Source organism: Ovis canadensis, chromosome 22 (assembly GCF_042477335.2).
Source record: "Ovis canadensis isolate MfBH-ARS-UI-01 breed Bighorn chromosome 22, ARS-UI_OviCan_v2, whole genome shotgun sequence".
In the NCBI taxonomy this organism is placed as follows: Eukaryota; Metazoa; Chordata; class Mammalia; order Artiodactyla; family Bovidae; genus Ovis; species Ovis canadensis.
The window spans coordinates 34,415,281-34,426,770 of record NC_091266.1 but is presented as its reverse complement, the minus strand read 5'-3'; the positions used below and the strand labels follow the sequence as shown (position 1 = coordinate 34,426,770).

Here is an 11,490-nt window from a genome sequence, read left to right as displayed (position 1 = left end):
CAGAAGCCTCCTGCCGGGAAAGGGGAGAACCCAGGTGTCAGGAAAGAGAAAACAGAGCAGAGGGGTAAAGGCCGAGACGGAGAGATAACCAAGTGAAGTGAGTGAGAAAAGGAACAGGAGAGGCTATGTCGAAGAGAGATAAGGAGCCGGCTAGAGACGAGGAAAAAGCCTAGGGAGGTGAAGGAGTCCTGGCGAGAGGCGCAAGGCGAGGCTGGAGCACTGGCGGGGGAGCAGGCGAGCGGGAGAGGGGCGCACGAGCGGGCGGGACTCTGGGCGGGCCGCGCGGGCCCCAGGGCAGGAGGGGCGGAGGGGGCGCCACCCTGCCTCCCCGCCTTGGGGCGGGCGCCCGGCGGCCGGAGATTGGCTGCGGCGCGCGGCGAGGCCGGGGCTGGACCCCGAGGTGGGAGGCGCCAGGATCACTCGGTGCGCCCGGGAGCGGAGCGAGGCTGCCATCCACTCGGGCGACCTCAGCGGCAACGGAGTGTCGGGGGCCTGCGCAGCCATGCGGGCGGCGGCGGGGGGCGCGCGGGCGGCCGCGCTGGCGCTGCTGCTGGGGGCGCTGCACGGGGCGCCGGCGCGGGGCGAGGAGTACGACTACTACGGCTGGCAGACCGAGCCGCTGCACGGGCGCTCGTACTCCAAGCCGCCCCAGTGCCTCGACATCCCCGCCGACCTGCCGCTCTGCCACACGGTGGGCTACAAGCGCATGCGGCTGCCCAACCTGCTGGAGCACGAGAGCCTGGCCGAGGTGAAGCAGCAGGCGAGCAGCTGGCTGCCGCTGCTGGCCAAGCGCTGCCACTCGGACACGCAGGTCTTCCTCTGCTCGCTCTTCGCGCCCGTCTGCCTCGACCGGCCCATCTACCCGTGCCGCTCGCTGTGCGAGGCCGTGCGCGCCGGCTGCGCGCCGCTCATGGAGGCCTATGGCTTCCCCTGGCCCGAGATGCTGCGCTGTCACAAGTTCCCCCCGGACAACGACCTCTGCATCGCTGTGCAGTTCGGGCACCTGCCCGCCACCGCGCCTCCAGGTAGCGCTCCCGCCCCCGCCCCCTGCGCTCCGACTGCCCTTGGGTACCCGTGAGGCGGACCCCGATGGATGCCACAGCCCTCTAGAGGTGCCACCTCCTCTAGACACACACACACACACACACACACACAGTCTTTACTCAGCCCTGCATGTCCCCCCGGAGCCTTCCAGCCTTCCCATCCCCCATGGCCTGCCAGAGTAGTGCCTCCTTGCGGCTCTGGACGTTCAAACTGGTTCTCTCCCATTAAAACTGTTCTGAAACCTCTCCTGGCTTTCCCTCGCAGCTTCCACCTTCCTAAACTTCTGGAATCCCAGGGCGTGGGGAGTGGGGAGTCCTGTCACCCCATCCTGAGGCTTCCGATAAATGCCTTATATCACTCTCTCAGCCCACAGATGCCCAGGGTTGCTAAAGATGCCTTTGGCCTCAGCAGCCCTGGACCCCCACCTGAGCTGGGATTTGGGGAGGGGCAGAGGCTAGGGGAAAAGATGTAGCCAAAGACTAGGGGCTAAATGCAATTCTGGCCTATGGTTTCCACCCTGACCCTATTTTCTGAGCCTGGGAACCCTAAATTCTCCCACTCTTTCCCCAGTGCCCCAGGCAGGGAGACCGCAGAGCAGAATGGTGAGCAGGGTGCCAGGCTCTGCCCCCAACAAGGAGCCCTTGGGCGAGTTGAGCCTCTGTCTCCTCATTGTAAAATAGGAAGCAATCTCAGGTTCCCCAAACTTCTAGACTCTTAAGTGGCACCTTCCTCCCCACCCCCATCCCATTACCCCTCATTCCTCTCTGCTCTCAGCCCCCCCTTCACTGTGCACCCCCTTCATTCTTCTCCCCACTGTCTGCCAACCTCCTTTCAGACAGAGTAAGCCCCTGTTGGACACCAGACAGGAGAAGAAACAGTGGCACCAGGCAAGGAAGCTTCGCCTGGGTGGCTGATATGAGAATCTAGGACGCCCCTGGCTCTGGGACTCTCCCAAGGGGCAGCACTGCCCCTGTTTTCTATCTAACCCGGCCCCCCAAAAGCAACTGAACCCCACCACAGCCCACCCACCCCTCAGAGCTAGCCTCACCCATGCTATCCCCAGTCCCACGCAACCACATGGGACCTGAGAGTCAAGGCTGGCTGGGGGTCTTGTAACCAGAGGGTGTTGAGAGAAGGGAAACTCCCTATTCTTGGGTTCGAAATGGAACCAGGAAGGGAGAGACACCTGCTCAAGCAGGAACAGCATGGCCCCAGCACGGATCCTGGCAGAGCTCTTTCATTCTGGTTTTCTTGGAGCTCAAACTTGGAAGGCAGGGAAATCCCATTCTTGGAATCCCACCTGGCTCTGCCCTCCCACTCCCACCCTCTTTGAGCCCCTCGCCCTGCCATGATGGGGCGGCCCGCCAGGAGGCAGAGACACAGGGACAGGCCAGGCGCTATAGAAGAAGGCAGCGCACATGATGGGCGCAGCTGCCAGGGTCACGGGGCAGCCATGCCCACCTGGTCAGTTTTGTCCCTTCACAACCTCGTCTCTGGAATCTCACAACCACTCAGTGAGCATGATCATTACCGTCATCCCGACTCCTGATGGGGAAGTGGAGGCTTGGGCGGCGGAGGTGGCTGGTCAGTGGGGGAGCCTGAACCCTAAGTTTGGCTCTTTGGCCTCTGATCCCCTCACCCCACCCCTGCTTCTCTCTTCAGTGACCAAGATCTGTGCCCAGTGTGAGATGGAGCACAGCGCTGACGGACTCATGGAGCAGATGTGTTCCAGCGACTTCGGTGAGTGTAGAGCCTACATGGCCACTGCCCTCTCCCCAGAGAAATGCACTTTTTCTTTTTTTGGCATCCCAGGGACTTCAGAAGCCCCTCAAGGCCATGGTCCATCCCTGGCCAGGGCTCTTGCACCCTTTCCTTGACACTGCCTACAGAAGGGCTTCCAGGGCTGGATTCTCTTTGTGGGAGGCAGCCTTGGTCCAGAGATGGATGGGGGCAGCAGAGGGGAGAGATGGGTTCCAGGACGGAAGCGTAGCCCCCTGGTCTCCGGGCACCTCTGCCTAGTACCTGATGCATCTCTGGCTGGGGGTGCTGTGGTCCCCAGCCCCACAGCTTCATCCTGGAGCCTCCTCATTCCTGGGACAGTCAGGACCTGGCTCCTGTGCAGACCACACGGCCGAGCCTGTGGTCTTTGCCCGGTTGGTTCCTGTTTTGTGCCTTAGCCTCGTTGTCTCTAAAAAAGAGAAAGCAACGAAACCCTTCCCGTAGCAGGTCTTTTATGTTGTTAGTCTGTTTGGGAAGAGAACATTATTACTGCAAGGTGTGTGTATGTCCAAGAGAGAAAAAGAGGGGGTGGGAGAGAAAGAAGATTTTTATAACAATGTCTCTCTCTGGGTGGCCAAAGTTACTCTCTGGCTTCTCCCAGAGATGGGGACCCAGAGGCCCGAAGAAGGAGGATGCTACCCTAAGTGACCACGCCCTGCTCTATTAGGCTCTTTAATCACCTCGCCCACTAGCCACACACTCCACAAACATCCTACAAACTCTTACACATACCACAGACATCCTCTTATACACAAAAACAGGCAGCACCACACTACACAGTCACACACACGTTACAGAGGTGACTGCAGCGCTTCCCAACCCTGCGCATCACAGTGGGGAAATCAGCACGTGCTACAGAGCAGCCCCTCCCCAGAGCTGGCAGTCTAGCATTTACCAGCCCACCACTGCTCCAAACACCCTCCACACATATGCACACACACAGCCAGAAATCCTATTTGGAAGCATCCATCCCGAGACCACGAAGTCCAGCCTTCCTGCATTACAAGGACCCCCTCCACCAAACGCTCCCTCCAAGAGTTATCTCCACCCCCAATATTTTCCCTTCCCTGGGGAGCCCACGCCCAACTTCACTCCCCAAGGACAGCTCTCCACCCTGCACCTGCTTTCCTGGAAAGGCACAGCCTGGATCTCAGTTCGAGCCAGGCTCTAGAATTTACGCCCATCACCACCTTTCCAAACCTCATTTCCCCACCACACCCATTCATGTCAGGATGAAAGCCGATAATGTCTGTACAAGTCCAGCACCTGGTGGGAGCTTTTTAAGTATACATGTGGAAGCCCCATCTCTCCAAGCCCCAGGCCTGGAGCTTCAGGCAGAGCACCAAGCATGGGGTCACCAGCATCCTAAGCAAGCCTGACGGTTCTCATGGCTGGCCCCCTGTCCACCCCCCACACACAGTGGTCAAAATGCGCATCAAGGAGATCAAGATAGAGAATGGGGACCGGAAGCTGATTGGAGCCCAGAAAAAGAAGAAGCTGCTCAAGCCAGGCCCCCTGAAGCGCAAGGACACCAAGAGGCTCGTGCTGCACATGAAGAATGGCGCTGGCTGCCCCTGCCCACAGCTGGACAGCCTGGCTGGCAGCTTCCTGGTCATGGGCCGCAAAGTAGACGGACAGCTGCTGCTCATGGCCGTCTACCGCTGGGACAAGAAGAACAAGGAGATGAAGTTCGCAGTCAAGTTCATGTTCTCCTACCCCTGCTCCCTTTACTACCCCTTCTTCTATGGGGCGGCAGAGCCCCACTGAAGGGCTCTCCTCCCTGCCCCACCCAGCCATGCCCTGTCCTCGGTCCCCATCCCTGGGGCACTCTCTCCTTTGCCCACCTGGCCTCCCCCTCCCCCAAGCTGACCCAGCCCCTGCCGCAGGGTGGTTCACACAGAGCTGGGCAAACACAGGCACTAAGGGATGGACACGGAGCCAGGCTGTCCTTGACCGAGGGGTTCTGGGTCCTTGGAGGTTTGCTCCCAGAGAACCAGGCCTTTCTCAGTTCGGGGGAAGCCCCAGGGTCTCAGAAAGTAAGCCGAGAGGAGAGAGCGAGGGAACGGTGCAGGGGCTCGGAGCAGCCTGAGGAGGTGGCTTCCAGGGGAGCCGGTGGTGTCAGCCCCTCTGTTGGCGATGGGGCCTCGCCCGGGAGAGGGAAGTCTTGGCATTGGGCTGAGCTACTTGGGGGACAGTTCCCGGCCCCCATGCCCCTTCATGTGTCATCATACCCCCAGAGGAAAGGGTCATGGTGCCCTCCAGCCACACTTTCCCACCTCCCCCATCTCTGCCTGTCTCCTTCCCCACTGGACTGGGGAGAAGCCCAGCCCAGCCCAGCCCCCTCCCAGAAGCTCGCTCCTCAGCCTCCACGTGTCCCTATATCCTGATGACCATAAATTATTTCTTCTGCTGAGAGGCCATAGGTACTAGACTGATGCAGGTAGGATTTCGTTCTCTATTTTTTTTTTTAAGTTTTTAATTAAATCAAAGAAAACAAACAGTTGATTTTGACCAGGTGACTTCTTTGTCAGCTAGTTCCAGGAGGGAGGGCCAGGGGCCATTCAGAAGGGACTTTGAGAAAGAGACCTTTTTGTAACCCACAGTCTGTCCACACAGACATACTTGGAATGCCTAAAAAGAGCAATTCCCATGTTTTTTGCAGGATCCACTGAGAACACACAGCAAGGGTCACCCTTCTTAACCCCACAATGAGACTAAGTGAGCAATGGGGATGACTATCCTTTTGTCTCAGAGGAAGGACAGAGATGCCAAGTTCCCCAGCCTTCTCCCACACTCAGAAGGTTCCCGTGGTCCTGCAGCATCTCCCTGACATGGGCAGTGCCCGCTCCAAGGAGCCCCCAAGAGGCTGGGCCACAGGGAACTACTCTGAAGGGCCAGAGGCCTAACTTGTCACTCCTACCCCTTCAGAGCTCAGACACCCCTGGACGCTGGACGTGTAGGAGATGGTGGTGTGAACAGGTGCTACTCCAAGCTGGTCCCTGGAGCATCAGTATCGCCTGAGCTGGTGAGAACCGCAGCAGCTCAGACCTTTAACACTTTGAAGCACTTGGGGAGCTTTTACAAAATACTAGGCCCTACGCTAAAGCACTTAAACCTGAACCTCTGGAGGGTGCTCCGAAATCAGCATTTCCAGGTGCCCCCTGGGTGGTGTGCAGCCAGGGCTGAGAACTTCCATTCAGATAAGCCAACGGCTGAGGCCGGAGGAGGGCGAGGAGGGCTGAGCTTCTTCAGGCTGGAGCAGTCCTGCAGGGAGGGGACCAGCTCTAATGCTTCCAGGGGCTTCTTTGGTGAGCTCAGAGAAAAGGGAGGCTGCTACCTTGAGCTGGATGAGGCAGCAAGGGGAGAAGCCTTGAAACGGAGGCGACAGGTTACTGTCACTCAAATGTCCAGAATACGGGAGGGATGATGCCAGGAAAGCATCCTGGGGTACCATCAGCAGATGCTGAGGGACAGGGCAGATGCACTGAGCAGGGGGGCTGCAGACATCACTAGACTGCTTTCCTCACCAACTGGGGTTCAGCTGGGATGCCAAGTCCAATCAAGACCTGCTGCTCCTCTGAAACAATGGAGCCACGTTCTCTCTCGAGATGAGGAAAAACCCTGGCTTGCTCCCGCAGCTCTCAGAGAAGCGAGAAACGAAGAGGACAGTGCCAGCTAACAGGTGGTCTGACAGCCAACCATAAATCACCTCCCTGGCAGTCAGGTGGCCCCACCACAGGTCAGGAGCGGCAGAGGCCCGCTTGTTTCTCCTTCCTCTGAGGACACCGCTGCCACCCACCCTCGCCCAAAGCCTGCCCAGCCCACCTGGCTCCCTGAATCCACCCCTTGTCTCCCAGCCTCCTACCCCGACCAAATATTTATGGACACTTCTATGGTCAACCAGGCCCAGGAATTATTTTTCCACTGAACACACAGGGCTTGGGCTGCCTCTGGCCGGAGTACAATACTGACCTCTGTCAGGTGCTGGCAGCCCGTGAGAGGAAGCGGCCGAGGAGGGGCTCCCTGAGCCCATCCTGGGAGGCCCGGCAAAGCGCTCCTCACTCACCCCTACACAGGCAGCAGGCTCCGCACTGCACCTCACCTCTGTCCCCAGCACCTGCTGTCAGAGCCCCCAGGACCCTCTTCCCTGGGACTGGACACCCAAGAGGACCAGCAAGGCCTGAGCCCTTGCCCATTCTGTCCAGCCACAGAACACTCCCTCCTGGCCAGCCTGAGACAGGGGGTGGGGGCCGCCCCGCGACCATCTGCACTGCGTGTCGGTGACTGTGAGGAGCAGAAACCCCCAGAGACAGCGGGGCTTCCCCATGCAAGGGGGTCTGGAGCTGGGAGGTCCACGTCCCAGGCTCGTTCTGTGTTCCTGCTCTGCCTGGGGGGGCGGGGGAGGGGGTGCCTCCTCCTCCCAACTCCTCAGCCACATTCCAGGGAGCAAGGCAGGGAAGGGCTAAGAGCAAAAGCTGCCCGTCAGCTGCCTCTGGCCCTTTTGATCAGGAAAACAGTAATTTCCCAACAAGTCCCACCTGGTAGATTTCCACTTCTCGCTCACCAGCCAACACTCAAGTCACATGGCCAGCCCCAGTTGCAAGGGAGCAAGGAAGTCAAGTGTTTCAGTTGAGGACAAGAGGAGCGTTCTGACAGTGAACAGAAGGGATTCGGGGAAGGCCTCCAACACTCAGGATCCGGAGACAGAGGCGGCAGAGCCCAGCTCGGGTTCCAATGCTGTGACCTAACGACCATGTGACTCTGGGACCACCGCCCAGCCAGAAAATGGAGTAACTGTGTCTGCTTCACAGGGTGGCTGAGCGTTAAGTGGAGAAATGCATGAAAAAGTACCTGGAAACAAGGCCCAGCATTTAGAAAATGTTCATTAAATAGTCATTAGTACTTTTATTAACCAAAGGCCTTGACCTAGCACAGTGCTTGTGCAAAACAGTGCTTATTAAATTTCTAATTGATTTGTTAACCAACTAAGAAATGCTTCTGGCAGGAAGGCAGGGACATCTAAAGGCCGTAACTGTTACTTCTAGAAAGGTGAGAGAGTCTACATTTGGGGTTTTGTATCAGAAAATACATACCCGGGAATGTAGGGCGGTAGCGCGGAGAAAACATATAGTAACTACTACACTAGCACTCAATATATCAAGCCCATTAATATATAAATAACCAAGTACTTTGGCATTCTTACTTAAACGTCCCAGTGAAGGTACTATTATTATCCCCATTTGTTTTTAATTAATTGTTGAATTTGGCTACACCGAGCAGCATGCAGAATCTTTAGTTCCTTGACCAGGCACTGACCTTGTGCCCCCTGTGGTGGGAAAGTGCAGATCCTAACCACTGGACTCCTAGGGAATTCCCCGTCCCCACATTAACGATGAGGTGGCTCAGTGGTAAAGGACCCACTTGCAACACAGGAGACCTGGGTTCGATCCCTGGGTCGGAAAGATCCCCTGGAGGAAGAAACGGCAACCCACTCCAGTATTCTTGTCTGGGAAATCCCATGGACAGAGGAGCCTGGTGGGCTACAGTCCACGGCGTCACAGAAGAGTCAGACGCGACTTAGCAACTAAACAACAATTTTAATGATGAGGAGGCTGAGGTTCAGAGAAGTTAATGCACTTATTGAAGGACACACAGCTGCACTTAGCAGTGGGGTGAGGATTTGACCCCCACGCTCTTAACCCTGGGGTCTACTGCCTACAGGGGGCAAAGCCAAAGACAGGCGGGCATGATCGGTGTGGAGGCAGCAGGGCTTCTGCTACCCTGCCTCACAGGAAGATTTCAGGGGGCCCTGCTCAGATCCCACCCCAAGGTCCCTGCGAGCACGCCCCCTCATTCCTCCTCCCGTCTCAGCCCCGTCAGCATCCAGCCTCTTGGGTCCCACAAAGGAAGCTCACATCCCACAAGTGTTCAGTTGGCTGTAATCCTGGCTAAAGTTCACTCCTTGGGAAATCCAATGTGGGGGGTGATTGTTGCTGGAATGTGTGTGGCTGGGACCCAGTGTCCCAGCCCAGACAGCAGGCTCTGCTGGGGCCAGGGGGACCCGGAATCCCCAGCCCCCAGCTGTGCCCGAGAATGGAATGTGCTGCTCTGGGTGTTGAAAAAGACTCAGCCAGGGAGGTAGGGCAGTGCTGGGAGCTGGGGGAGGAGCTCCTGCCACAAGACTGCCTCTGTTCCCCTGGAGGCTGAGCCCACTTCGCTAGGGCTGGTGGTGGGCAGGCCCCTTCCATTAGCTCAGCGTCTCAGAAACTCCTGGAGTTTGTGGGGACAAGGCAGAAGAGAGGGTAGGCGACAGCCAGGATTGCTATGGTGACCCAGTTCTTCTCAGGTGCCCAGAAGCACCTGTGACACAGTTCTCACCACGGCTCCACGGTTTACTAGCTATGTGACCTTGGGCAGGTTACTGAACTCCACTTACTCATTGGTTAAGTTAATAACAGAACCTAGCTTTGAGGACTCTCATGAGGTTTAAATCAGATAACACACTCCGCACACTGCTCACTACAAGTGCTCAGTAAACGTAGGTAGTATGATCTTAGAGCCAACAGCTGCAGGAGAGATGCTGGAGCCAGAGCCCCTTGATGCCTCGAAGGTTCCACGGAGACAAAGGGATGATACTGGTGCTTCTCTTGGCTTCAGCTCCGAGGGCCAAGTGACCAATGACCACAAATCCGGAAGACCCCAGAAACCAGGGCCAGTTCAAGGTCTGCCAAGGATCACTGGAGACCGTTCCCCTCCATGAGCAGCCCACAAAAAATGATGGACAGAACCCTCAACCCAAGTCAGGCTGTGGGAGCTGGCTATCCATCCAGGTCTGCCCAGCAGGCCCCAGGGCCATCCTAGACCTGGCTCCCGTCCCCTCACTGGGTCCCCGAGAACAAACCGGAAGGCATCTTTAAAGCCAGGCGTCCAGTTCTACAACAGACAACCTGCCTTCTAGGCTATGCCACCTGCGGTGCCGTCTACGCTGCAGACCCCAGAGAGCTGGAAGGCACCATCCACTCCTCGTAAAGCCCTCCACGGCTCCATTCCCCATTTCCCAGTGGCACCTGCACTCTAAAGCTGTCCACTGCTGGCCTGCTCTGAGGCCCTCACATGCACCTCAAGGGGACAAGAAGGTACCCTTCCTTCTTCACTGACCCCAGATGAAAACCTTGTTTCTCATGCCCCTGAATCCTACGTCCTGAAAGCTCCTCAAGCTATAGTCTGGATTCCACCAACATTAGACATTGTTTTCATTTTCCCAACATAAAATATTGACTCTGCTTTTTCAAACTACAGTCTGGCCTCGTTCTTTCCTGAATAATAATCTATAATTATTCTCTGGTTTTAAAAAAATCGCTGTTCTAAGCCATGCGGGGCAGAGTTGTTTTGCTGTTCCTGAAGATTGCCAGGAAGAGAGAAATAAGTTAGCGTTTATTGAGCATTTACTATGTGCCAGGCACCTAACCTCCCACCTAAAGTGGACTGTCTCATTTAATCCTCACAGCAACCATATGGGATAAGAGGCCACTCTCCACTCACTTTACAGATGAGGAAAGCAGCACAGACAGGCTTGGGGGCAAGCCTCTCCCTGTAGCAACTCACTCCAGCTTGGGTGCAGTCACTGTAGAACAGGGCCAAGTATGGGGCTGGCCCATCCAGCACCGGCCTTTACTGCCGCTGGGACGCTCCCTGGCTAGGGCACACCGCTCCGGCTCTGAGCCAAGCCCTCTGGCTTCATCCTCCAATGTGGTGGGGACCGGATGCTCACGTGGATGCAGCGTGGCTCCCGCAGTGAGGGGCTGGACTGGATTAACTCTGAGCATCCCTCAAAGTGACCAACCAGGCCACATGCCCTCCACGAGAAGAACTTCCTTCCTGGGCCTGTGCTACCACTCTGCTCTTTTGCTCCAGGACCCTATTTTCCACTCCTCCAGCATTTCCTCTGGACTACCAAGCTGCTGAAGCCACTCTGGTACTGAGCACTGTGAACATGCTCTTCTGTAAAAACTGCCGGAGCAAGGTTCTGGCTGCTTCCCTGCCTCCTGGGGCTCCTCGGGAGCTGCTGGGGCTCTCCCATACTAGGGGGAGGTCCCAGACCAAGGCCTCAGTGCAAGGACTCCCCAAGCATCACAGTCCAAGGTGCACATGCATGGGGTCATGAGGATGTGGCTGCAACCTGACCTTGACCCCAAGGCAGAGTCCCTCTGTCCCCCTCTTTACTGCCTCAGGCCTACGGTCTCGCAGACACCACTCTGCAAGATTCCATGCCAAACCTTTTGCAGCCACTATCCCTGAGCCTCAGTGTCTTCCCCTGTAAAATGGGAAGAAAAACAGAACCTACCTCATAGGGCCATCTTGCGGATTAAATGAAATAATGCGTATGAAGTGCCACTCAAGGTGCCTGGTGCCCAGCAAACAAACACCCCCCCACAACCCCCTACCCCCAGAGCACTGCTCCCACTTCCCACCTCACAGCCAGTCCTCTTTCTGGCTGGTTCTCAGCTTCCCCTGGAGCTGATCCTTTCCTGCTTTCTCAGAGGGATTAGCTAAAATCTTTCCATTCTAAACCCTGCGTGGCTTAGCATTTACTGAGTCCTGGTCCTAACCCCAAGCCCTGGCCCTCACAATGTGGTCACAAGACGGCGCCTCATGTCAATCCGACAG

At 57.0% G+C, this 11,490-nt stretch overlaps 1 protein-coding gene across 1 annotated transcript; it reads left to right on the top strand.

Moving 5' to 3' along the window:
- Window positions 1-252: 252 nt before the first annotated feature.
- Window positions 253-5,323, top strand: SFRP5 (secreted frizzled related protein 5). Its single transcript, XM_069568277.1, has 3 exons — window positions 253-1,025; window positions 2,707-2,784; window positions 4,244-5,323. Exons 1-3 carry the CDS (start codon window positions 503-505, stop codon window positions 4,588-4,590), a joined length of 948 nt encoding a protein of 315 aa, XP_069424378.1. The 5' UTR covers window positions 253-502; the 3' UTR covers window positions 4,591-5,323.
- Window positions 5,324-11,490: the final 6,167 nt, after the last annotated feature.